The sequence below is a fragment of the Callospermophilus lateralis genome, chromosome 2, assembly GCF_048772815.1.
Source record: "Callospermophilus lateralis isolate mCalLat2 chromosome 2, mCalLat2.hap1, whole genome shotgun sequence".
Taxonomy (NCBI): domain Eukaryota; kingdom Metazoa; phylum Chordata; class Mammalia; order Rodentia; family Sciuridae; genus Callospermophilus; species Callospermophilus lateralis.
Window position 1 is genome coordinate 201,157,748 of NC_135306.1, and position 26,080 is coordinate 201,183,827.

General features: G+C 50.1%; 3 protein-coding genes across 3 annotated transcripts; 1 reads left to right on the top strand and 2 right to left on the bottom strand.

Moving 5' to 3' along the window:
* Positions 1-1,319: 1,319 nt before the first annotated feature.
* Positions 1,320-4,226, bottom strand: Tmem258 (transmembrane protein 258). The gene is given in 5 exon segments (XM_076844684.1): positions 1,320-1,427; positions 1,941-2,077; positions 2,625-2,734; positions 4,103-4,135; positions 4,137-4,226. Coding segments are annotated over 4 exon segments (345 nt in total). The 5' UTR covers positions 4,212-4,226; the 3' UTR covers positions 1,320-1,427; positions 1,941-1,950.
* A 219-nt stretch (positions 4,227-4,445) lies between these two features.
* On the top strand, positions 4,446-8,421 carry Fen1 (flap structure-specific endonuclease 1). Its single transcript, XM_076847322.2, has 2 exons — positions 4,446-4,562; positions 6,569-8,421. Exon 2 carries the CDS (start codon positions 6,590-6,592, stop codon positions 7,730-7,732), a length of 1,143 nt encoding a protein of 380 aa, XP_076703437.1. The 5' UTR covers positions 4,446-4,562; positions 6,569-6,589; the 3' UTR covers positions 7,733-8,421.
* Positions 8,422-10,044: 1,623 nt separating this feature from the next.
* Fads1 (fatty acid desaturase 1) lies at positions 10,045-25,017 on the bottom strand. The gene is made up of 12 exons (XM_076847324.2): positions 24,642-25,017; positions 22,476-22,586; positions 21,538-21,735; positions 20,741-20,842; positions 20,505-20,633; positions 15,849-15,909; positions 14,316-14,392; positions 13,382-13,479; positions 13,100-13,196; positions 12,777-12,856; positions 12,532-12,657; positions 10,045-12,216 (listed from the first exon to the last, which is right to left on the bottom strand). Exons 1-12 carry the CDS (start codon positions 24,846-24,848, stop codon positions 12,165-12,167), a joined length of 1,338 nt encoding a protein of 445 aa, XP_076703439.1. The 5' UTR covers positions 24,849-25,017; the 3' UTR covers positions 10,045-12,164.
* Positions 25,018-26,080: the final 1,063 nt, after the last annotated feature.

Here is a 26,080-nt window from a genome sequence, read left to right on the forward strand (position 1 = left end):
CATGCCATGCCAGGGATCGAGCCCTGCTTAGTTCTACTGGGTTCCTCTTCCCACAGGGGACACCTCCTTACAGTGCCTTAAAACTGCCATGCCCACTCCTTGGTAATATGATTCTGGGGTCTCTGCGGGGGTGGGATGGTTCTTGGATTGCAGCGCCAGTCCTTAACTGGAAAGTGACCCTCCACTGCCCCCTGGAGTCCATCGGACATAGCATAGCCCCCAGTCCCACTGGCAGCTGGCCCTGTTTCCATGCCTGGAAGGAGTCCTCAGTGCCAGGGTGGGGGCTTGGGCTCCAAGCTGCTTGAGGGGGTCAACCTTGGACCAAAGCTACCTTAAGCCCAAGGTATAAAAGGGCTCCAAGGAAGGTGAGTGGGCCACCTGCCAGAGGCTGGTTGGCTTTCCCCAGGCTCCAGCGGGCCATCTCTCCCTTCCTCTCTCCTCTCTGGTATTTGTTCCTGTAGCCACTGGGCTATTCCCCTCTAGCTTCAAGCTGTACATATGGCCTCCCAGTGCAGAACCCCTGCCCACACCATTGCCCCTTAGCAGCCTGCATGTGCATAGAGCGTCCCCTCCCCAGTTAACTCCGAGTCCTATCCCTGGGCTCTGACTTATATTTATCATATACCCACTGACTGAGGTAGGCAGAGGGAAGCCACCCTAGGCCTGCTTGCTTCTTGTCCTCCAAACTGTCCTTTCTTCCAAATATACATATATAAATAAATGTATAAATACTGCTTTGTATCTGAGCTTGCCTCCTGTCTCTTCTTGAGGTCGTTGTGGTAGGAAAGGTTTTTCTTGGGGGTTTAAGACCAGTTGATCTCAAAGTTCTCCCTGAGAAGCCTGGAATCTTTGGGCCTCCACGCCTGATGGCCAGATGAATGTTTTGTACTCATCATTGGCTTTGCCCTAGGGCTGAGATATGACTCAGTGGCCTCTCCCCTGGCTGTATCTCCAGCCACTGTCTTTCTGGCCAGTTAGGGAAGTCTCCGGGAACAAGCAGAGCCTGGCAAAAGCACTCCAGCCCAGAGAAGGGGGGCTATGTTTAGAGGAAGGGATTGGCCTAGGGCAGAGGGCAGAATCAACTGGCTTGTACTAGAAATGACAGAAGAAGGTAGGCCTGGACCCTTCCTATCCACAAGTAAGCCTTAATTTCAATGACAATTCACCCCTGCCACACAGCCTTCACCCCCATGGGTAGGAAGCAGGTTCCCAACAGCAGGAACCATGTGAAAGGCAGATGAGAGCTGGGAAAGGGTAGGATTGGGGACAGCATGCAGGCCTCAGCACCACCCCTACCACTATAGAACGGCACAAGACAGGACTGTCACACATCTGCCTTTATTTGAGCAGTAGGTGGGACACTTCTAGCAACAGTAAAAAAATTAATTTACAAAAGCAGGGATTTAGTGAAGCCTCCTGGCGGGTACCTGAAAGAGGAAAGGGCAGTCAAAACCAGACAATGACACTTCTTCCCACCTCCTGTCCCTAAAATCCCATCTTATGGCCCTAATCAAGAGCTGATAAGCACTCTACCCCTTGGAGGATGGGACACCAGAGACAATTCTCAGCAACTTGTTTGGTGGGTTATCTGCAGCAAGTTTTAAGTCTTAGATTCTTTCCAAGTCATTATAGTAATATAATAAAGTAATGCAAATGTAAAACCGTAGGAAGACTTTGCATGCCTCTATCTAGTAAAACCCAAAGACAAATCAAGGCCTAGGGTATTGTGGAGATCAAAGTAAGTCACACTGGGCTCAAATTCCCATGAGCAGCAGAGAAAGAGGCATGTGTGCCCAGGTCCCTATCCATCCTAGCACATCTGTCTCCATGAACCACAGGGTCTTGCAGCAAGAGCCTGAGGACACACTGATGTGGCTGTAGGAAGCTTTTTCAGGTTGTGCCTCAGAGACTTGAGTGTCCCACTCTGTCACAGCTCTTACCCTTGGGAGCTCACACGTAGATGCCGACCCAGAGAAGGAGGAAGAGGACTCCATAGCCCATAAAGAGTGAGGCCACCAAGGAGATGAGGAGCTCTTTGTAGATATCCCGTGTGTACTTGGTGGAGGTAACCTCGTAACTGGGCAAGGCTATTAAGGAGAAGCGGTGATGGATTGTGGGGTGTAGCAAATTGCCTAGCATCACTCTGGGTAGAAAGGTATGGGCTAAGGGCTTTCTGGCGTGGTGCAGCTAGGAAAAGGAGCCCAAGAGATGACTTGGACTCTGTTACTCCATACCACCCTTCCATCACCCATGAGGAAATGATACCTACAGGGGTTAGGTTACTTGTCGCAGTCACACAGCTCCTGAGTTGTGGAGCTGTGGTTAACCCTCACCCCTACTGCCACCCGAGCACACCCCTCCTTACACTACTTTTCCAGCCTCAGCTCCCCTATCTCCAGCATCCACTCCAGCCAGATCCTCAGCTCACTGACCTAGAAATCTGAAGAACCCCAGCTCACTAGAATTTGGAAAATAAGGCCACAATCTGCCCTTGGGCATCACCAACCTTTGTCCATTTCCAATCCCTATACACAAAACTAGCAGATACAGTTACCTAGGATATTTTCTCCCTCAGTTTCTCACACCACCTATTCTGGCCCAGTGGCTATTTGGTCAAAAGATACACGAAGAACCAGGCGGTGAAGAACATGCCAATAGCCAGAAGCACCACAGTCAGATGGGGGAAGACAGCTGGATTTACTGGGCTGGTGTATCTGCTCATGGCCTCGAGCTCCTAGGGTAGACATGAGATCAGAGTTATTAAAGAATCCCATGATTTCTCCCTGGGGAGACGATGAAACAGCCTTGTGCTGCTGTGACTCCTAGAGGCCCATTCCAACTTTGGAAATGAGAAATCCTTCAGAGCCAGTATCAAGTGATTCGTTATGGGAAATACAATTATGACTACATCTTAAAACAGGTGGCATGTTCTCTTTTCAGTATGAGTCATGAAGAGCAGCTAGGAGTCAGAGGGCAAGAGGCAAAAGGAGATTAGGAACAGATCAACAGTCCTTAGTCAATGACCACTATGAAAATGGAATGAGATGTATGTAGACTACCTGGGAAAAACCTGTCTACTGACTTCAAGCTACAGAGCCCCATGGTAAGTCAGGACTTAGACTGGGACCCAGATCTCAACTTCTAATTCAGCACTATTCTCACAACACTATCATGGAATCTCTGGACCTACCAGTACCTAAATAGTCTGAGTCTGCGTGGTTATAATAATTATTTTACATGCTTGATGTATAATTTAAGATCTGAATGTTGAAGCATCCAGTTTAATGCCTGGCATAAGGGGTTGCTCAGTTCCTTCCAAAGGTTGCGGGGTCCATTATGAGATAATGCCTGTGAAAGAGGGCTGTAAAAGTACAAATGTTAACTTCCATTGTCCCCCACCAGCCAATGCTTCTAAAATCCAGAACACAACAACTCTAGATAAGTAAAATGATCCCATTGTTCTAAGAGACACTGGAATTCAATTCAGTAAAACAATTATGTCCCCCTCTGTTCTACCCCCCCGCCCCAAAAGCGACAATCGCTGCCATTTATTGAGTCTCCAATTGAAGGCCTTGTGTTTGGCACTAGGAATACAAAGATGAATAGACATCATCCCAGAGCTAGATGCACGTCAGATGGTGGTCACTAAGAGGCGTGGCAGATAACAAAGAGGTCCACGAAAAGTGGCAAGAGGTCTGTATACAGGCTGTGGGCGTTCCCAGGGGACAGAGGCCAAGAGCCCGAGAGAGTCCCAAGGGTTTCGCCAAGAAATTACGTTTGCTTAGGGTACTGTAGGATGAGTATGAGTTTGGCAGGCGGAAGAACTTTCCAGACAGAGATAACAGAGCCACAAGCTCCACGCTAGTCCAAGTGCGCTCCACGCCCCTCGCCCTTCCAAACAGCGAGGTCCGAAGCCCAGTGAGAGCTCCACCTCGCTAAGGAGTCCGCGGCGAGGCTTCCTTTCCCCGCCCCAGCTCAGGCCGGGGGCTCCGGCACGTCCCACCCTCCGGTCTCGGGCGTCGGGTCTCCGCGAGAGAACGGAGTGAGGTCGGGCGCCCAGCCGTCTCACAGCCCCGTAGGGAACTCCCCTCGACCCTCTCACCATTTTGCCCCGCACACGGTAATCCGCCGCTCTGCCACCGGAAGAACACGTCGGCAGGCGCAGGCGCCCGGCTCGGCCGGAAGAGGCGGTGTCCCCGCGCACGTGGCATTATGGGACTTGTAGTCCTGCGGGTCCGGGTGTTGGGTGAGCTGGGCCTGTGGGGGCCCGGAGTAGATGGAGCGGGGACGGGTGGCAGAGAAGGGTAGGGCAGGATCTCTGACAGAGCCGGTTCTCCGCGACAGGACCGGGCGCTGTGGCAGCGGCGGCCTGAGGGGGCGGGGCCTGCACGATGCTTCCCAGAAGGCTGTGCGCGCCGGGCAGGTCACGTGACGGGAGCGCGGGCTTTGGAAGGCGGCGGGAGACGACCTGCGGCCGAGCTGAACAGCACCGGAGTTTGGGGCTGTCCTGGGCAATACCGGACCCAGCGCTAGCCGCCGCGGCCTCTCGTCCCAAAGGCCAGGTGAGACTCCAGGGGAAGCACTTCCGAGGACAGCGGGGTCCGCCAGTGCGGCGGGGACCCGGGGCCTGGCGCGCGCGGGGTTAGCAGTGCGGTCCCGCCACTTCCAGCTGCCAGGCTTGGGTGGTTCGCGTAATCACAGAGCCTCTCTTCTTCACTTGTAAGAGGAGGGTAATGACTTCCCCCGATGGGGTCGCAGTGAATTTTTACTAAGACCGGATAGTGGAAACATTTATGAGACTTCACCGGTGTAGGCCCCTTCCACGGCTAGCAGGGCATTGCCCTCTTCGCGCCTACTCTGTCAAAGCTGCGAGGCACCAAAGGATCGGATGGGGAACATTGTGGGGGGAGTTTTTCTACATCTGTTGTCTCAGTTCGCCTTGGCAGGAATCCTGCAAGGCATTTTTTTTTTTTTTTTACACCATCCTTCTTCTACAGATGAGAAAATCAAATTTGAATGACTTAATGTTACTGAGATGGTAACTAGTGTCCCTAGAAAGGTCATCCTAACCTTCCCAGACTGTAAAGATAGGCTGGGAACCAGGATGTGAAGGAGTCTGATGCCATGCTGAGGTGTTTGCAGTTAATTAGAGGGAAGAATGTAATGGAATCCGTAACACCTGGAAAAGAACCCTGGGAGGGAATGTGAGAACAATTGGAAGGTCTAGTAGACGATTTCTTAGAGTCAGGACATATGCCATCCTTGGGGTACAAGATGATTTATGTTGCACGTTAAAAAAAAATCCTTTTTGATAGTTATGTTTGAAATATTAAAATGTAACTGATGTAATACAGATAATGTGGCTTATGTGAGTTCTCTTTCTCAACTTATTTTAGTTTTTTAAACTATTTGAGACACTATTAAGTGAATATTTGGAAGTGTCAGAAATTGTGAGGAAACATTGCCCTAGGAAATATTTTTTTTTAATTATAGATGGACACAATATCTTTATCTTATTTTATATGGCGCTGAGGATTGAACCCAGTGGCTCACACATGCTAGGTGAGTGCTCTACCTCTGAGCCACAACCCCAGCTCCCTAGGAAAGATTTGAACCAGAGAAGTCCAGTATTGGGCCTATTGACTACAGCCTGCTAGCCTCTAACTTAGGTCCTGGGGTGGGTAAGAGCCACAGAGTTTACATTTTAGACTTAGTGGTAGAGCGAAAATACAAAGGGGAAGTCTTAAGCTCCCAGCAACATCCTGAAAAAAGTAGAAACTCTTGGTGTGCACAGTGGCACATGCCTGTAATGCAAGTGGCTCAGGAGGCTGGGACAGGAGGATTGTGGGTTCAAAGCCAATCTCAGCAATTTTAGCAAGGCCCTAAGCAACATAGACCCTGTCTCAAAATAGATATAAAAGGGGCTGGGGTGTGGCTCAGAGGTTAAGCATCCCTGGCTTCAGTTCCCAGTAGCAAAAACAAACAAAAAAGTTAGAAACTTACATACTAAAGGGGATGCAGAAGGAAAATTAAATTAAAGCAGCATGTTAGTTGTTCACCTTACCCCCATTCAGTTATGTTTTGCTTGCCAGTGTTTCAAGAGTGCTTTATCAGAATTCTCCAGAGAAGCAACAATTCAGGTATAAGATATATTTGCTTAGCAGATATTTGCCTGTTCTTTAGGGCTCGGTTCTGCCATTCTGGATTCCTCACACTGAGCCAAGTGCTGTCCTCAGGCCTTCCATGGTCCTTGTTGAAACATATGTTTTGGTCTTTTTTTTGGGGGTGATGAATTATACCATTCCCTTATCCACAAAACTTTTTAGTCCCTCAAGAACATCCACAGTATCTGAGTTCCTGTAAGTAAGACTTAGTATTAATTGAATGAACTGCTAAACTGTACATTTTTTGAGAACGAAGGAATCAAGTCTTACTCATTTCATCTTCTGTTGTGCTGACGTGGTTTCCATACTTTGTGCTAAATTTGATTAGATATGATGTTGGTGAGATAGCACCAATGATAACCCTTTGCATCCTTAAGGTTTCTCTTTCTCTTAACTCTTTTTAGCCACCTCTCTTCCATATTGCCATGGGAATTCAAGGCCTGGCCAAACTAATTGCTGATGTGGCCCCCAGTGCCATCCGGGAGAATGACATCAAGAGCTACTTTGGCCGAAAGGTGGCCATTGATGCCTCCATGAGCATTTATCAGTTCCTGATTGCAGTTCGCCAGGGTGGGGATGTGCTACAGAATGAAGAAGGTGAGACCACCAGTCACCTGATGGGCATGTTCTACCGCACCATCCGCATGATGGAGAATGGCATCAAGCCTGTGTATGTCTTTGATGGGAAACCGCCACAGCTCAAGTCGGGTGAGCTGGCCAAACGCAGTGAGCGGCGTGCTGAGGCAGAGAAGCAGCTGCAGCAGGCTCAGGCTGCTGGGGTGGAGGAAGAGGTGGAAAAATTCACCAAGCGGCTAGTGAAGGTCACTAAGCAGCACAATGATGAGTGCAAACACCTGCTGAGCCTCATGGGCATCCCGTTCCTTGATGCACCCAGCGAGGCAGAGGCCAGCTGTGCTGCCCTGGTGAAAGCTGGCAAAGTCTATGCTGCAGCCACCGAGGACATGGACTGCCTTACCTTCGGCAGCCCTGTGCTGATGCGACATCTGACAGCCAGTGAGGCCAAGAAACTGCCCATCCAGGAGTTCCACCTGAGCCGTATTCTGCAGGAGCTGGGTTTGAACCAGGAGCAGTTTGTGGATCTTTGCATTCTCCTGGGCAGTGACTACTGTGAGAGTATCCGGGGCATTGGGCCCAAGCGGGCTGTGGACCTCATCCAGAAGCACAAGAGCATCGAGGAGATCGTGCGGCGACTTGACCCCAATAAGTACCCTGTGCCAGAAAATTGGCTCCACAAGGAAGCCCAGCAGCTCTTCCTGGAGCCGGAGGTGCTAGACCCAGAGTCTGTGGAGCTGAAGTGGAGTGAGCCAAATGAAGAGGAGCTCGTCAAGTTCATGTGTGGTGAAAAGCAGTTCTCTGAGGAGCGAATCCGCAGTGGCGTCAAGCGACTGAGTAAGAGCCGCCAAGGCAGCACGCAGGGCCGTCTGGATGATTTCTTTAAGGTGACTGGCTCTCTCTCCTCAGCCAAGCGCAAGGAGCCAGAACCCAAGGGATCCGCTAAGAAGAAGGCAAAGACTGGGGCAGCAGGGAAGTTCAAGAGGGGAAAATAAATGTGCTTCACTCCATTGTCCCTTCTTAATCCCGAATATTTGCCCTTACCCTCAAGCTTAGAGAAACCTCCATGCAGGGCTGGGAGGGATGCATTGTTATTCTAGTGCTACCTTTCTCTGTAGGCTTTTTCCCTTTTTTACTTGATCTTATGGCAAGTGGGCCACAGAAGTGCTTTGTTTTCTCTTTTTTAGCTCAGGAAAGTGTCAGGCTCAAACCACTTCTCAGGCAGTTTACTGGACACTGGATCCATTGTTACATGAAAGTGATAGCAACGAGTTTTGAAGAAGGAAGACAGAGGTGAAAGTGGCGAACCGAACTGCATGATTTCCTGGCTGGCCAACTGGGGCTTATGGGGCTGATCCAGACTGTACGTCCTGGTTCAGCCTTGACCCACCCTGAAGAAGAGCCATCAGGAAGATCCAAGTTCAGCAGATGAGAAGAAGCAGGAGTCCTTGCACTTTGGCAGGAAGGGTTTCATTCCTGGCTGTGTCTTGTGGTGGGCAGAAACTTTAAATTGCAATGTATTACAGTGGTTTTTCAGAGGAGTAAGATGATGATATTCTTTTGGCCTTTCTGGGGCAACAACAGAATTGAGATTTTTTGGGATAAGTCACTGGTTTTCGTGTGCTGTTTTTATTTTTAAAATATGAAGAGAAAAAAGTCAATAAAATTGTGTAGGTATCCAGAATGTGATGTTCTTTGAGAACATTTGAAAATATCCAGTGCTCCATGCTCCAGGTAGTCTATAATGTTCTTTGCACTCTAAGGTGTTTTGCAAGTGGCCACAAGAGGGCACCATGCGCAGTATAATGGCCAGCAGCTCAGATGCCTAGCTTATTTTGCTGGGAAAGTTGTTTTAATAAATTGAATGAATTTCTGATGTTCCACCTAGTCTGTGAGATAAAGGAGCTCCTTTGAGAAAGCCTTGCAGTTTAGATCAACTACCTCATAACAACCAAGTATTTGCTTTGCCAGATTGTAGATTATGAGGGCTGCCATTCAGAAACCACTTTCTTCTTCCTTTATGACATCAAATTCAAGTTGCTCTTTTTTTATAGAGTTGAATGTTTGAAAGTATAATAATCCTGGTAGTGCTTGGGGAGAGCTAGCCTGTTGAGCTTCTGGTCTTTTTAGCATTCCTGTCAAGGCATTTGAAGTTAACGAGAACATGTAAGTAACTGAAATTTAAATTGAAAATATTTGACAGGTTAGACAGGTAGAAGACTAAATATTGTTGGTTTTCAAATTTCTAATGGAACAAGCTATATTCCAAGCAAAATCTTAAGTGAAATCTCAGGATGTAAGAGCTCCTCTGATTAAATCAGGCAAGAGACAGTGTCCCCAGCAATGGCTCCATAACAAGGGAACTCTCTGAAAACCACTGATGTAGAAACTTGTGAGGACAGGGAATTTAGTTTTGTTCGCTGCTCTACTCCAGTATTTGATGAATGAAACTCATTTTCCCAGATTGAACCAAGTCATGACTTACTGGAGCTCCACTTTAGGTCAGGTAATTTGATTAGAAACTTGTAGTCACGCTGTTGGGGCCTAGAGGTGCTAAAGCTTCTTAGGACTGATCATCTCTGCAGCATTTCTACTTATGGACTGTTTCCTGTGGAGGTCAAATACATGGTGGTAGGCTTTCCTTATTTGATATTGGAGATGGAACCCAGGGGCACTCTACCACTGAACTACATCCTATCCTTTTTTAATTTTTTGAGACAGGTCTTGCTAAATTGTTGAGCCTGACCTCAACTTTTGATCCTCTCTTCTAGCTATTTACCATGCCATGCACCACCACACCTGGCTTGTGCTTGTTTTTTTAATTTGTTGCTTGGTCTTTTCTAGAAGTTCATAAATCTAATTTTGCGTGGGCACTCTACAGGGAAAAATCTTTCGTCTGCAGACGTTTTTGCTTAGAACTGTTTCAGTAGGATGAAGGGTGCAGATGTTGCCCTGCTGTCTGGGTCTGAGGTATTGTGCTTGCAAAGATATAGGCACTAAAACAAAGTGAAGGGTTAAATGACTCAAAATGGAAAACTAGAGGACAGTAGGGTGGAGAGGTTGCCTCATGAGGAGGAAGTGATGTAGACAACTGGGCAGGGCCTCTGCCTATAGGAAAGAATTGGCCTTGCTTTTCCTTGCCATGGACCACCCTACCTGCTTATTACCTGGAGAGTCCTGATGCTCCTTCCTGTTCCCTAGAGGATTATACAGAGGGAGTCTGCAGTGACTCATGTTCCAAAAGTTAAGAAGACACAGGTGCACCGTCACCAGGGAATCCTGTGCACACACATAGACAAGTACTGTGGGTTATAATGAATAGCCTTCTTTTGGTCAAAAATCAACTTTATTTTTCAGTTTTACTTCATCAGTTACTGTGGTAACATTGGCATACAAAAAGATACTGACACTGAGCCCAATTAAAGAAAATGCCTCCAGCCTGGTAGTAGAATGATAGAAATAACAAAAAGATAAACATAAGAGTTGGAGTTTGAAAAAGAGTTCATATATTCTGCCATGATCTGTGACCAGAGGCAACCTTTCCTCTGTAAGCCTGTTTTCTCCTCTGTCAGTGGGGTTTGAGGTCACTTGCTTTAATACTATAACATTGTATCTTTTATCACCCTGTGTCCCCGTGAGGTCACAATGGCTGAGAGAAGGCCATGGTGGTGCAGGTGCTTTGAGGACCTGGTCTTGGCATAATAAAGTTCACTGGTATTTGCTCAGACTGGGGGCCTGGGCCCAAAGCCAGTTGGCTAGATAGGCTGGTGATATCACACCCATACCTCAAGTGGCAGGGATCAGCACCTATTCTGGAGTGAGGGAGCCAGTGAAAGTCAACTCTTCCATTCTGCTTCTGATTTTCCTGCCCAGGATTTAAACCAGGCTCTCAGGGCCCAAAGGGAAAGGCCTGAACCCCTGTGACCTGCTGTCCCCAGCACCTGACAAACCTAAGTAGCCCTGCCAACCTCACCACCCTCATCTCAGCTGCCTGCCACACTTCCTAAAACCAGATGTGGGCTCTGCTTTTGCCCTTAAGTTTGAGATTCTCTTCTCCCAGTGTCCAAATGGTCCATACACTTTAGGCAGATGCTGTTGAAGAGCTGAAGAAATTATGTCCTGGCTGGACTGTGGGATCTAGACCAAGCTCAGCACTGAGGGGAACTTCAGAGAGAACTAGGGCCTGACTGGCCACAGGCTTGGGGAGGAAGAGGGTGTGAGTGCTGGTGACAGGCCTTCGGCAAGACTCCTAGGGCGTGTTCCTATGTTTGTTCTCTGGAAACATGAGTTAAACTGTCTCACAAACCAGAAGATCAAAAAATGGCATATCAGCATTAGACTGATGGGCTTCCTAAGAGGTATTCCTAAATCCCTATCTGGTCTCCAGATGAATAAGGGCGGAGGAAGTGCCTAGCTGCAGCAATGATGACCACAAATTGTGTATTTCCAACTTTCCTATTTTGGATTTAGAACTGTGAAGTGATTAGTGTAACCCATTACTCCTGCTAGAAAATGCTGTTACATAATTTAGGGTCTAGAAAATCTGTTTCTACTTACAGCCCTTAGACTCTTCATGACTGAAACTTCATAATCACTTGGGCTCACCAATTGCTATTAAACTTGGAACTACAAGTAGTGAAACAAAGGGAAGCCGCTGGGAGCCCCATTTATTTCTAGGGAGAAGGAAGTCAGGCCTTTGCTTGCTGGCTGACAAGAAACAAGCCCCTAGTCTTGGGAGTTCTGTTTTTTCCTTAGGGTGGGAGGGTTAGAAGTGAATCAAAAAGAAGTGATTTTTGATGGCCAGCAACTCTCTACCTAATGTTCCCTCTGGACCTTGAATAGAACCTGGGACCAAAACCAGTGGCCCCAAGATCCTTCAGGGCCAAATGTCACTAAAGCCACAATCTTGGCCTTGGCTGCTTTTGAAACTGGAAAATAGTCTCTCCCAACAGCAAGGGCAGATGTGGAAGCTGAACTCCACGGCAGGCAGTTTGTGCTAAGCCCCAGGATTCTGTGCATGAATGCTTCCCTTCTAGATCTTTCTCAAAGTGGTCAGCTGCTCCCTCCCAGAGGTTAGCAAGCGACATCACTGACAAGTGGACCATGGAGTGTGCTGCTGCCTGATGTGGGCTCACCCTGTGTTCTCCAATGTTCATCTGCCAAAGTAGAAAAATGAAACAAGAACTGATTCACATTCTGGCTCCAACAGCTTCTCCCCTTCTGGGGACTTGCTTGTCCCCATACCCTTCTTAGGGGATTAGATGTGTATCTGGAAGGTAAAGGGGAAAGTTGGAGCCTGACTTTTATGTCCCCTAACCCTCCCCGCTCTGAACGTTGGAATGTAGTGGCATCGTCCCTTGAGCTCCCCTCTGCTTTGGCTCCAGAGTCACCCTCTCCTCTTGCAGATGGAGCAGGGAGGCGCTGTCCTTACTGGTGAAGGTAGGCATCCAGCCAGAGCTGCCCAGACTCCTTCAGTGAGCTGCAGGGTGACACAAGAGTGGACGGTGAGGGAGATGGGCCAGTGAGCCAAGCAGAGATGGAGGGGCAGGTCTTACAGACAGGTCTTTCCGCCCTTCTGCTTCTGAGGAAGCTGGCCTGGGCACAGTGCTGAGGGGAACTCCAGTGAGAATAAGGGCCTGACCTGGCCACACAGTGTCCTGCCTGTGCCGTGGTGACCTCCTCTGTCCCAGGTGACAGGGAAATGTTCCCATTGCTCGCACCCCACAGGGCACCACCATTCCCACTGCCCTGCCCTCCCCACTCAACAGCCAACCCCCAGGGCTCAGATACTCACTAGACAATGTCTGCAAAGGCTGAGAGCAGGGGCTTGGACTGGTACTCTATACCGTGCTTGGCACACAGCGACTGCACCAGGGGTGCCACTTTGTGGTAGTTGTGTCGGGGCATCGTGGGGAAAAGGCTTCAGGGAGAGTGGGAAAATCAGTGAAGTCAGTGGCTTCTGCTCCTTCCTGCTGTCGTCGCCCCTCCCACCCCCACCCCAGGTCCTTCCCACTCTGCTTCCTGGGGCTCCTGACTCACTGGTGCTCGATCTGGAAGTTGAGGTGCCCGCTGAACCAGTCGTTGAAGGCAGACTTGTGGACATTGCATGTTGCCTGGAGCTGGAGGAGGAGGTCGGGAGCATGTCTAGAGCCAAAAGGCCAGCCCACCCCGCCCCAAGTCAGGCTAGCTAAAGAGGGCAGGTTAGACTGTCCCTGGTCCCTCCCTTCACATTACGGCAGGAGAGAAGCCTCAAGCGATGAGCGGGGGTACCTTGGGGGACTTATTTTTTGCTGTTACCATCTTCCCTCCACCTTTTTCATGAGTTGTGTCATGCCTGGGTCTTCCAAATGATGGTCCCTTACCTGGGTGGACACCCAGTCCATGTTCCGGTCGTGATCAATGTGCATGGGGATGTGGTTCATCTGTGTGACCCACACAAACCAGTTGCTCTCCAGGAACCTGTTGGATGTGGCACACAGACAGTCAGCAGAGCCCAGTCTTCCTCTTCCTCAGTCACAGTGCCAGCTTGTGCACTGTCCCGGGTCAACTCCTGAAAGAGCTCCTGCTGCCCAAGGCCCCCAGCGTGATCCCCAGACCCAGCATTTGTGCTTCCCTGTGCCAGTCCCTACACCCCACCACACTACCTGACGATGAAGAAAAGGCCCAGGAAGCCTTTCAGCCCCAGCAGCGGCACGTACGAGAGGAAGATGCGGGTGTAGAAGGTGACCATCCAGGCCAGGTCCTGCAGTGTGAATGGCAGAGCAGCGCTGCCACGGCCGCTCTGGCGCCCCTCCCCGCTCCCCTCCTCCGCCTGCTGTGGCCTCAGCCATCAGGGGAACCTGGCCGTCCTCAGCTTTTCCTCTCAGTGGCCCCACCCTACACAATTAGTGCCAGTGCCGGTAGCACTCCCAGCCCGCCTAGCCTGTCCCTTCTCGGGGCCCCACAAGTCTCCCTGCCTCTAGCACCTCCCAACCTACCTAAATGCTGCCAAATGAAATTTCCAGGACCAGGGTTCTGTGCACCCCAGTGCCTTGGTCAAAGCTCCTGCCCTTTTCTGCACAGTGAACCAGCCCAGTACTCCTCCCTGGTGCCGGAGTCCTCCGCTACGCCTGGCCAAACTCACCCTTACCTCCCAGCTTCTGCACTCTGGTCTTCATCCCCTGCCTCACCTCTGCCTGCCAACTCCACCCATCGGTGGAGGCCAGCTAGAAAGGTAGCTTTACAAAGCAGACACAGCCAGGCCTTGTGGAGTGCCCAGAGCTTCTTCTGCCTGTACTTCTTTCCTGGTATCAATCATACCCTGCCTCACTGAAGGTTCCCTGAGAGGAAGGACTGTCTCCCATCGCCTCCCCTAGCACAGGGGTCTGGGGGCACACTGGCTGCATGAAGCCAGGCCCAGGAGGCGGGGTCCTGCTGTGCACCCAGATCACTTCCTCTGTCTAGGGACAGGGAGCATCATACCTTGTCCTATTATTTTGTTCTAAGTTGGGCCTGGAGTTTATTTCCCCTAGAGAACCCCTTTCCCCCACCAGGTGCTGGAGAACACAGGACATGGGACTCTTGGCCGTGGATACTTACCACCCACTTCTTCCGCTGGATAACAAAATAGAAAATATACCACTGGAAGTAGAGTGGCAGCAAGGCTGGGGGCCCGACTGGGAGGAAAAAGACAGGAAGGAGGTGTGAGCCGTGGGACAACCACAGAGGGTTTATTAAGAAATGGTCCCCAGCACGGGGCTGCCCCTGTCCGTCCCCTCAGGTTGCTCCTCCAGCTGCCTTAGCACTCCTCAGCTGGCCCCACACCAGCAGGCACTAAAGGACGGAAGGCACAAATGCCCACCTGGAGAAAGCCAACTCCCCAAAGGAGGCGAGGAAGGGGAGGGATAGGAGGACCATCTTTTTCCAGGGGAGAAACTCAAAACCCAGGCCCAGAACATGCTGTGCTCCCACACCTTTTAAAGGGCACTGCAATACCCCCAGTGCTCCTGTGCTGCTTGGCCAAGCCCTGCACCCATAGTCATCTGCCAAGTTCTTGGTTGCTCCACTGTGCATGTCAAGGGAAGGGGCACGGACAGGAAAATGTGCATGTGTGCACACGCATGTGATCCTCTGACCCTTCATAGGCTGAGGTTCACTTCCTTGGACTAGCGACCTGGGTTGTGCTGCCCTGATCTGAAGCCCTGGAGGTCAACTACAGGCAGAGGCAAGGAGCTACTTTTGAAAGAAAACTGGCAGTTGCAGCAGTGGTTCCCATCCTATGTACTGCCCCATTCCCTTCCCGTGTCCCCTCCCTGCAGCATCTGATGCTGCTCTAACCCCTGCGTCGCATGCCCATCCAGGACTCCTTGATATGCCTTGGATTTTGAAATTCCTTCTCCCACAAGTCCGCTGCACCCTCCTTTCTCTGCTAGTTGCTAACAGGCAATCAGGATAAATGCCTTCACACTGATCCCTGCCCTCCCTCCCTTTAAAATTCTGAAAATTCAAAGGAGTTTTAAGGCTCATTATTTGGGGCCATCTGGAACAGACTTCCAAACAAGATGGATGCAGCAGCTCTAGAGAGTATGCAGCCACAGCATCTTCACTCAGCTCACAGTCCTCCTCGGGTCCCATCCTCCCACAACTATGTGGACATTTGGTCCCCTATGGGTCAGACAGGGCCCCATCAGATCATCTTGACCTGGGTCTCTGTTTGACAAAGTTTAAGGTGAGGTTTAAAGCTCATCCGGAGGGCTGAAACTGACCACTAGGTGTCCTCATGGAAAGAGCTAATTTGCCCCCAACACAAATGACCTCTAGTCAAATACTGTTAGCCTGCTGACTCTGCTCAGTGGAAGGGCAACAGTTCCAGACAGGAGTGACAGGGGCAGGGTGGGTACTTGCTCCAGCCCCTTTCCTGAATTGCTTTTTTTTTTTTTGGGGTGGTGGTGCTGGGGATTAAACTTGGAGCCTTGTGCATGTAAGGCAAGCACTCTAGCAGCGGAGCTGTATCCCCAGCCCCTTTCCTTAACTTTAATACTTTAATGCCATCATCAAGAGCCATTTCCTCCTCACACCCCACAGCAGCCCCCCCACCCAAGGCAGCTCCCCGTGGTGGGTGAAGACACTCACTCAGGAAGAAGTATTTGTGCTGGTGGTTGTATGGCATGTACTTTTTCTTTTGTTTCCCAAGCTGTAATGAAAAGTGAACATAATTTAGCAGTAACCAGTTACAGACCAGCCACCCAGTCCCCTCCCTTCCCTGCTCAAAAGCTGAACCCACCGCAGGGGTCATCAGCCTCTTGGTGCTACTGGAAGGCCCCAGGAGGCCCAGCTTTACCTCCAGCAGCTGGAGTGAGAGGCCTTGGCTGCAGCCTGCAGTGTGTGGTGACATGACCCACAGCTCAATGGCCTGTGCCCCATGAGGATGTGTGCAATGCAGGTTCTGTCAGACCTCAGGACTTCTAAGATTCATCCAAAGATGTCTTTGTCATGAATTTGTCAGGCCCCATCATTGCCTTTCCTGTCTCCCATCTGGTACTCTTTGGACATCTGAGCCTCCATGGAAAACTCCTGTATGGCAGCTACTCCCTCTATGTGCAGCCTCTAGTCCCCCATCAAAATCTTTTGGTTGCTTGATTTCAACAAGAACTTTATACAATTACTTGAAAGTTTTTTTGTTGTTATTGTTGGGTGTTTTGGTGCTAGAGATCCGAATCCAGGGCCTGTGCATGCAAGGCAAGCACTCTACCAACTGAGCTATATCCCATCCCCATCCCTTAAAAGTTAAGCAAGGTTTGGCAAGTATGTGTGGAAAGGATACCAAGAACAATTCCGCAGTTTGAAGGTTCTGGCGAAGTTCTCCCTTATGGGTGGTGGTTATTTAACAAGCCTAGCTGCTACAAAGACAGGCTGTGCTGCCAGCTCAGTCAGGAAGCCCAGGGCTCCAGTGTCTGCTCTGCTGTCACTCCACAGCTCCTGCATTTCTTGCCCAATTAGTTCTGGTGACTAGACAACCCCAAGGGCACAGCAGAAGCAGAAGTTTGGCTCATCTTCTCATGCTTCCCCCCACTGCATCCTCAGGCTACTCACTGAGCTTACTCTGTACAAGGCACTTAAGCTAGACGAAGCATTCTGTCTGCATTCACAGATTTGCTCAGTAAGTACTAGAGTACCTAGCTGTGCCAGTCACTGTCAGGGAGCAGAGGCCACCAGTATGAAGTTCCTACCTGTATGGAGCTATAACCCGAGGAGAAGAAGCTGGTAACAGATTGGTAAACAGCTCTAAAAAATTTACAAATTATAAACAGAAAAACAGGGACAACAGGCAGTGATCTGGCAAAGGTAGTTAAAAGGCTTTCTCAAGTCTTCCCTGAATGAGAAGGGCTAGCAATGCAAAGCTTCAGGGCAAGAACACTGAAAGAAGGGACAGCCCGCACAAAGGCTTAGGACACTCAGGATCATGAAACTACGGAGAGGTCAGATCGTGTGGCACCTCAGAAAGCTCTGGTAAGGTCAAGATAGGTGCACAATCTGCTTTGTACTTTTAAAAGGCTTACTCTGTCCCAACACCACCAAAAAACTAAGGCTTACTGTGGCTGGAGTGAATTATAGGGCACAGTCACAAGTGAAGAGGCTGAAGCTAATCCAGACCAGAGACAGACCTGACTGGGTATGTGGTCTGACATGGTTTGCTTTCTAAGGGTTCCTGTGTTGGAGGCTTGGTCCCCAATGTGGTGATGTTGGGAGGTGGTGGGGCCTTTAAGAGGTGCCTAATGGGATGTCACTACATAACTGGGGTTTCACCCTCAGAAGAGACTAATGTGATTCTTGTGGGACCCTTTTTAGTTCCCCCTTGAGACTGGGTTGTTAAAAAAGAGCAAGATTGGCCTCTCCCTGGTCTCTGGCTTTTCTTACCATGTGATTACTCTCACAGGCCCTCCTGCCACCATGACAGTATCTGCCATGAGGCACTTACTAGAGGCCAAAATGATAAAGCAGCCCAATCTTAGACTTTCAGTATCTAAAATTGTAAAATAAATCTCTTTATTTATTTATAAAGTACCTAGCCTCAGGCATCTTGTTATAGCAATAGAAAATGAACTAATGAATGGCAGTGGATATAGAAAACTTGATGGAATTTGGATATATTTTAGAGGCAGTGTCAACAAGGTTTGCTGATAAACTAGATGTGGTGGTGAGGGACGTTCCCTCTCAAGCAACATTAACTGAAAGGGGAAACCTCGAAGAGTCACCTTTATTGGTTGGTGGCGTGGATGGGGAAATGCAAAGGAGCCCCATCCATTGCTCTCTTTGGATGGGAATCAAATGTCATTATGGTCCCCAAAATTTTATCCCACCATGTTAAGCCCCTCAGAGGTCAGAAGGGTTCTGTTAGGGGCAAAGTGTCCCTTCTTACTCTTCATCCTCCAGGAGAGTTGGGAGGCCTAGGGCAGATGTCACAGAGTCGGCCAGGGCTTCACTGTTCAGTTAGGCCATCCCCAAGGGACTGAGCCGAGCCCCACGTGGCCCCAGCACAGGCGTTCACTACAGGCGACCCACCCTCAGCCTCCTGCTAGAAGGGAGGAAACAATGGAAGCTCATTTTGGTTCCCAAGTTATTCTCTGTTTTGGATGTCTGCAGATAAGCCCAGCCAGCGCTGTTCCTCAAACTCCACCACCATGTTAGCTTCCTGTCACTGTACCAAGGTCCCAAGGTCAACGACTTAAAAGAGAGAGGATTTTTTTGGCTCATGGTTTCCCAAGTTTCAGTCTCTGGGCCTGTGGTGAGGCAGATCACGGAGGCAGGGTATGATACACCACCAACAACCAGGAAGCAGACAGGGGAAGGGGCTGGGGTCTTAATACACCCTTCAAGGGCAGACCTCAATGACCTTTCTCCAACTAGGCCCCACTTCCTAGCGTCTCCATTAGCTCCCAGTACTGCCATGAGCTGGGTACCAAATCTTCAACAAGGGAGCCTTTGGGGACATTTAAGATCCAAACCGTAGCACCCACACTGCTCTCGAAGCAGCCACCAGAGCCAGGGCAAGCTCGTCACCCGCACAGTGCTGATCCTAACACAGTGCTGGAGGCCCAACGAACCATGGACATGGAAAATAAGAACCTTAGGGACAGGAGGGACATGGGCCTCCAGTTAAGAGTGCCTCACAATAGGATGGCCAGTGCTGCCAGAGTCCTCCCAGGGTTGTTCTCACGACCAGAGGGGAAAGGAGAGCCAGCTACCTTGAACTCTTGCCTGGAACTGAAACACATTCAATGACAGTTTAATCCCTGGCAAGCTGAAATGTCATTAAGTGGGTGAAGGGGACCTGGCAGAACTCTGACTGTAGCATGGAACCTGGGGACAAAGGATTTTAAATTAACTTTTCAAGAAATTCTGCTGGCCATTCAGAACCTTCTACTGCTTATGCTCACTGAGAGTTCACCAAACTTCCAGCCCCAGGCATTCTTCCTTCAACAGCTTGGGATTCTTGCTCCCACCTCAGATAACGGCTCAGGCCCAGTGCTGCCCACCCTGGAAGTCAGGTTGGAATCAAGAAGGTGGCAATTAGTTGCCCCTTGGTTTCAACAGTGAATTGGCTCCAAGATCCCCCACAGATAACAAAATCTGCAGTTGCTCAAGTGCCTTATATAAAGTGGCATTTGCAAATAACTATAGTCCTGTGAGCCTGGCAAAATGGGCTTTGGTATTTATTTTTAACCCAGGGCTTTGTGCATACTCTACCAGTGAGTTACACCCCAGCCCCTTCTCAGTTAAAAAAAAAAAATAATAACCCCCTATCCCAAGTACTGGGGGTTGAACCCAGGGGCTTTTTACCATTGAACTACATCACCAGTCCTTTTTCTTTTGAGACAGGATCTTGCTAAATTGCCAAGGTTGGCCACAAACTTTTGATCCTCCTGCCTCAGCTTCTGAGTTGCTGGGATTGTAGGCATGCACCAACAAGTCTCTCATGGGAAACTAAATTCTCTAAATTACTTATAATACCTAATACCATGTAAATACTACAGAAACAGCTGTTTTACTGTTCTGTTTAGGAAATGATTTTTTTTAAAAAAGTGTACATGTTCAAATCACGGACACCATTTTCTCTTTTCTGTTTCTTTTTTCCTTCTGTAGTGCCGGAGATGGAACCCAGGACCTTGTGCGTGCTAAGCAAGCACTCTACCTCCGAGCTACATTCCTAGCCATTCAATTTTCTTTTCTGAATATTTTTGATCTATGGTTGCTTACACCTTCCGATGCAGAGTTCAAGGATACTGGCAGCCAAATGTACTGAATGAATGGATGTTTCAGGTACTAGGCATTAAAGGAGTAGATAGTCCATCCCTGGACTGGGGAAAACTGGGACAGTGCAGGATATCCAGTGTAAGAGGGACAATCAGTATGTGCAGGGTGATGACCCTGACTCTAGGGCTGGGGTGTCACAAAACACCCCTAGGAGGTTCCATGCATCACCTTCAAGGATGAGCAGAGGCTTGCAGTCATCTTCTGGTCATCCTCTGGATCTCTGAAGCTTGTGGTACTTTCACACAGTAACTCCTTGCTGACTGAACTCAGTAGGAGGAGTGGATGATTCTGTCCTGGGCAGCCCAGTCCTGGCTGACTACCTGCTGCTTCCCAGAAATTCTAAAATGCAAGGCCCCAGCTAGCCCAGTCCCCAGTGGATGTCTTGCCTACACCAACAACACTGTATTTCCCCCGAATCCCTCTGTACTGGCTGCTTTCCATTCCCCAAGACCATTCACTAAGACCTCTGCTCACCTCCACAGAAAGGACCTTCCCCAAGGCAAAGAAGAAGGGATGCATGTTGATGTCCGGGTCTTTGCGGAAGCAATTGGGCTTGGCATGGTGCTGGAAGTGCATGTGGTTCCACCAGCTGGCAGGGGCCCCCTACAGAGAATCAGGGATGTGAATATGAAAACCTAGTATCACCTCTCCCCCACTCAGACACCCCCTTAGAGACTGGAGTCTCAGAGAGCCCCCTCTGTCCCACTGACCTTCAAGTGGCCAATCACAAAATGATGTAGCAGGTGATTCCATGTAGAGGTGCCAAATACTGACAGATGACCAAAGTCATGCTGTAGCCAGCCAGCCTGAGCCTAGGAGAGAGAGGTTAGTGCCAAGAGCCGCCAGCCTGCCCAGCATCCTTCTCCCTGACCTCAGCAGTCCCTTTGGCCTATCCCTCTTCCTTCACTCACCCAGGCCTGTGCTGGCCACAGTGCTCCCAACTGAGCACATCAAGAAAGAAGTTAGGAAACCTGGGTCTCAATTCTGGCTCTGCCACTGATTCACATGGGAGTTGATGCAGATCACAAACCCTTCTGTGCTCTTCAGTTTCCCCATCTCTGAAGTTCCATGACTTAGGATGGACTCAATCCAGGAAACAGAAAGGACTCAGAGATAAGCAGGCTTGCCACATGGGTGCTGACAGCCAACAACTGGGCACCCACCATTATTAGCATGTTGGGCTATGTTGGTGGAGGGGAGGGAGTCAAGCTTTGTTGAGAAACCAGGATCTTGGTTCCTGGCACACTGGGCTGTGATAGAACCTGAACTTGAAGTTTCAGAGAACAAATTCCACGGGAAGAAGGATTAGAGACATTAAGAGAAATGATAATGTGCATGTGGCCAATGAGCAGATAAAAGTCACAGAAAATGGAATGTTCTCTTTGTGCATCTACTCCCCTGGGTATCTTCAGATCTGCAAGCAGGATTCTTGGTCTTCTGAAGTGTATAAAGCTTTCCCCAGGGAGGCCAAGAATGGCTGTGCACTTGACAAGTCAAAGGCTCTTACCTGAACTATACTGAGTAGCACTGCAGAGAGGAGGAAGGTCACAAAAGACGTCCCAAAGACCCAAAGGATGAGCCAGGCAGCAACATCCAGCAAGAGGATGTGCAGCAGGTATAGCAGGAAGAAAAGGTGGTTGGACTTCATGAGTCCCATCCGCTCCACGGTAGCCCGCAGCTCCCGGAACTCATTTGTCAGCTCTTTCTGTGGAAGAGTGGGGCTGTTAATTCTTCCCAGCTGCAACCCACACTGCTGGAGGCAAGGGCCCAAGGACCTCCCACTGAAGTAGCTGTGGGAAGTCCATAATCCTAGGCAGAGACACCACAATGATGGGGAATGGTGACAGGAGGACCTGCTAAGAATGGGACTATGCCTATGAGTTAAACAGGACTTGATGTAGGTCCCTGTTTTCCATTTACTGTGTGATCCTTGGTGCCAAACCTTTCTGAGCATCAGTTTTTTCACATGTAAATGCATGAGGATTTTATGGGTCTATGCTGGGCACAGAGTAAGTGTTCAAAATATAGGTCTCCTGGGCTGGGGTTGTGGCTCTGTGGTGGGGTGCCCGCCATGCACACGTGAGGCCCTGGGTTCGATCCTCAGCACCACATAAAAATAAATATATTGTATCCATACTAAAAATATAAATATATTAAAAAAGAAGAGTTATTTAAATATATATATATATATATATATATATATATACATATATATATATATATATATATATATCTCCTGCTGCTCCCAAGGATGATGACTGCAGTATTGGTGGTGGCACCCTTGGGAGAATCACAGTTTCCAAAGTCCTGTTCCTTTGGGCCCATGACCCTGTGACTGTACAAGAGAGGCAGGAATCTCAAACCTCCTGAAAACTGTCACCTATTATCTCTAGGTTTCTGTTCCCTCCCCATCAACCAAATCTCCAAACAGCAAACGGGTCTCACATTCTTGGTGGGCTCAAAGCTGGGCTGCTCCGGAGCCAGTTCTCCAATCAGGAGAGAGTTCATATACTTGCTCACAAGGCCCTTGTTGATGTGGAATGCCACAAAGGGATCCTGCATGTGTGGGGAGAAGACAGCAAGATGAGCAGTCAGCCCCAGTCCCTGAACAGCTCACACCAAAGCCAGCTTCTGCAGGCAGGAAGACTGTACCCAAGTTGAATCAGAGACCACCTCCCTCCAGCCTCTGCCCTGAGTGTGCTCAGGCCTTTCCAACTGCCCACAGCTCATCTTCAGCATGTGGGTTACCATGAGAAGGGCACCACCCAAGGAATGAGAAACACTGCCCAGGGATCACCCAGAAAGACCTGGCTGGGCTGGCCCTGGTGCCTGTGGACAGCTTTTTCCCAGGAATTTAGACATAGGTGAGAAACAGGCAGAAGGGATGGGTGGGGCTGAGACTTCTCTTCCTTTGAAATTTGAACAAGGTCCTTCTTTCTGAGCCAGCTTCTTCGTGAATTGCATTGCAAAAGTGCCAGAGGCCCCCTGTGTGAACTGTGGAACTTGTCACATTTCTTCCCTTCTGTGCACCATGGTTAGGGGCAGGGTTCCCAACTTCCTCTAACTCTTACCAACCCCTCCCCAAGATGCCTGATTTCAGTGGAGTCCTCTAAGACAGGATTCACATTAGCAGATGGGGTGGGGGGTGGCCCTTTGCCGAGAAGGGGTAGTGAGGCCGGGGCGGAGCCAACAATCCAGTGGCACCACACATCCAGACCAATCACCAACCCAGCTGTGGTGTCCCAGGCCCCAAATCACACACAGCCTGTTGTGTACTTGCTCCATCTGCGCAAGCACGACCTAGGCTCATGCTGTCCGCCACCACCTGGGCTTGTGAGTGGTCGCTACAGGCAATGCAAACCGCACAGGCTCTAGTCTCACACCTAAGGCAGCTTGTCAGAGGGAGGGCAGGTCTTCACCCTGCAGCTCCAGGCGATTTAGCTGGAACTCTAGTGACCTGAGGCATGCTTTGGGACATCAGGGCAGAGATGGGAATGAAGACGGGTGATAGGTTTAGGGTGTCACACCACACTTCGTGGGATTAGAAACTGATCCAATGGGAAGGGAGGGGTTAACCATGATGAACCCGTCACAAGCGGTGATCACCCCCCATCCCCTGCTCCAGCTCACGGAGGCTATGAAAGGCTCTTTGTAATCCAGAAAGAGAATCAGTAGAGCTAGGCATGCAAGATAGTGCACACCTGTCTCAAAGAGCTGGGGATGTTGCTCAAAGGTAAAGCACTTGCCTAGCCTACACGCAAGGCCCTGAGGGTTCAATCCTTAGGACCGCAAAAACACAAAAACCAAACCAATCAACCAATGGGATCTGGGTTTTGCAAAGCAAACCCACCCTGAAGCAAGGCAAGGGAGGACAGCAGTCATATGTGCCAAATAGCTAGAGACCCCCTGATATTTGGCTAAGTGACCTCTCCGGCAGTATCCAAAGACAGTTCTGGAAATCTTCCATAGTGTATGCCCAAGCTGGCGCCCCCACCTCAGCACAACGCTCCTTTCCTCCCCGCGCTTCTAGCTGGTGAGTCCCTTCCCCGCGTTTCCGCAAAGCGTAGGGGATCCCAAGGCAGCGGGTTTCGGGATTCAATCCTATCCTTGAGGGATTCCTCTCGCGCTTGCGAGTGCAGCCCAATACTTTCCATCAGGCATTCAGACGCGGCTGCGCCTCCAGCTCCTAGTCCTGGAGACAGGACGTGACTCCCTCCCTGCACTGACCCCTCCTCTCTGGGCCCTCGGCAGCACCGCTGTCCCCGGGCCTTGTATTCTCGCTGCCTCTTTCCTCCTATCCCGGCTCTGAGTACTGTCCACGCCTGGAGACCGCAGACGGGGGCTGCGGATGGAATACACGTGGGGAACAGCCAGCCCTTTGTTTGTGTGTGCACATTGCTGGCCTCCAGCCCCAACCCCCCAGACTCTAGTTTTTACAGCCCCTCTCCTACTCTTGTCCCCGTGTCCGCAGGACACTCGATCATCCGGCGCCTCCTGGCTTTCCTCCCTATTAGTAGGTGGTCCACCAGGGCGCCAAACTTCCTGTCTCCCGCTCATTCTGCCTGCGGCCCTGGCCCGCCCCCTCCCGTGCCCCTGCCTGGCGGCGCTCACCGTGGCATCCTGCCCAGCGTAGTGGCTAATGACTCGGGAGCCCCCCGGGTGCCGGCGGGTGAACTCGCTGATATTGTACACCTTCCGGTCGATCACCAGCCATCGCTCCTTCTCGCGCCCGGAGCGCTGCGCCACCTCCTCCCAGGTGAAGTAGCGCGGGATGGATCCCTGAGCTGAAGTCCCGGCGGCCACCGGGTCGGGGGCCATTGCTGGCCTGGCGATGCCGCGCGCCAGCTGGGCAGGGGCTGTCGGGCGCGCGCTCTGGGACTCCGGGCAGTGCACGCCGGCCTCGCGAGCTCGGGGAGCGGTCCGCTGGCGCGCGCCCAGGGCCCACAGTCCGCGTGCTGGGTTTTCAGCACCCGCGGTGCGGACCACAGAGCCCGGCGGCGCGCGCTCCCATTGGCTGAGCCGCGTGGCGTGGGGCACGAGCACCGCCCTCCCGCTGGCCCGCAGGGGCGGCGCCCCCGGAGGGATTTGTCTGCTCCCGGCGCCGCGAACACGCGCCCCCTCGCGGCTTCCTTAAAGTGGTCGCGGCTAAATTCTGCTTCCTGAGTTTCTGGCGGGGGGTTGCAGGGATGGCTCTTAGGGAACACCGTGGACAGAATAACGGTTTCCGGGGAGCGCTTGGGTGGGTCCCAGCTCGCTGAAGCCGAAGCCCAAATGCAAATAGGATCGGGCCAGGCTTGGCCTGCAGAAGCTCCGGCTGAGTGTGATTGTGCAGAAAGAAAAGAAGTTTAGACAAACTGAATTTGGCAGTTTATTTGGGCAAACAAACGATTACAGAGTTTCCAGCGAGGTGGGCAGGCAACGATTATAGACAGAAAAAGAAAGTGACATACATAAATGCTTTTGGAGGCAGCTTTGGGTCAAATTTAATTTAATTTGACGATTTCCCCAACCCCACCCCCACACTTTTTTTTAAGCTGACAGATGAAATCGTGTGAATTGATAATGTACAGCATGATGTTTTAAGAATATATATATATATATATATATATATATATATATATATATATATAGTGGGGTGGTTAAATCTAGCTAATTAATTCTCTTGAGTGATCTATGTCATTAACAGACTGAACACATTTGTGTCTTTCCACAATGTCAAAATTTATTACATAACAATAAATTCACAGGCCACATCACTTTCAGTGGTGGCAGTTCACAAATACTTGTGGGTTATCTGATAGACATAAGCTGGGCAAACACGAGTTCTTATATTTGTCTTAATTTCTAATATCTATAACCCTCAAGTCACATCACACTTCACACAATGATACATATGTATGTGTCAACATGTATGTTTCTCTCTCTCTCTCTCTCTCTCTCTCTCTCTATATATATATATATATATATATATACACACCTATCTATATCTCAATCACAGAAAGACTAAGAAAGAGTTAATACCACTGCAGGGTTTCAGGATACTGTACCAA

Coding starts and splice junctions, on each gene's coding strand:
- Fen1 (XM_076847322.2), top strand. CDS start 6,590: ATGGGAATTCAAGGCCTGGCCAAACTAATTGCTGATGTGGCCCCCAGT.
- Fads1 (XM_076847324.2), bottom strand. CDS start 24,848: ATGGCCCCCGACCCGGTGGCCGCCGGGACTTCAGCTCAGGGATCCATC. Junction 20,843..21,537: donor TGCTACTCAGTATAGTTCAG/GTAAGAGCCTTT, acceptor TCTCTCTCCTAG/GCTCAGGCTGGCTGGCTACA. Junction 12,217..12,531: donor GCCTTTGCAGACATTGTCTA/GTGAGTATCTGA, acceptor GTCACCCTGCAG/CTCACTGAAGGAGTCTGGGC.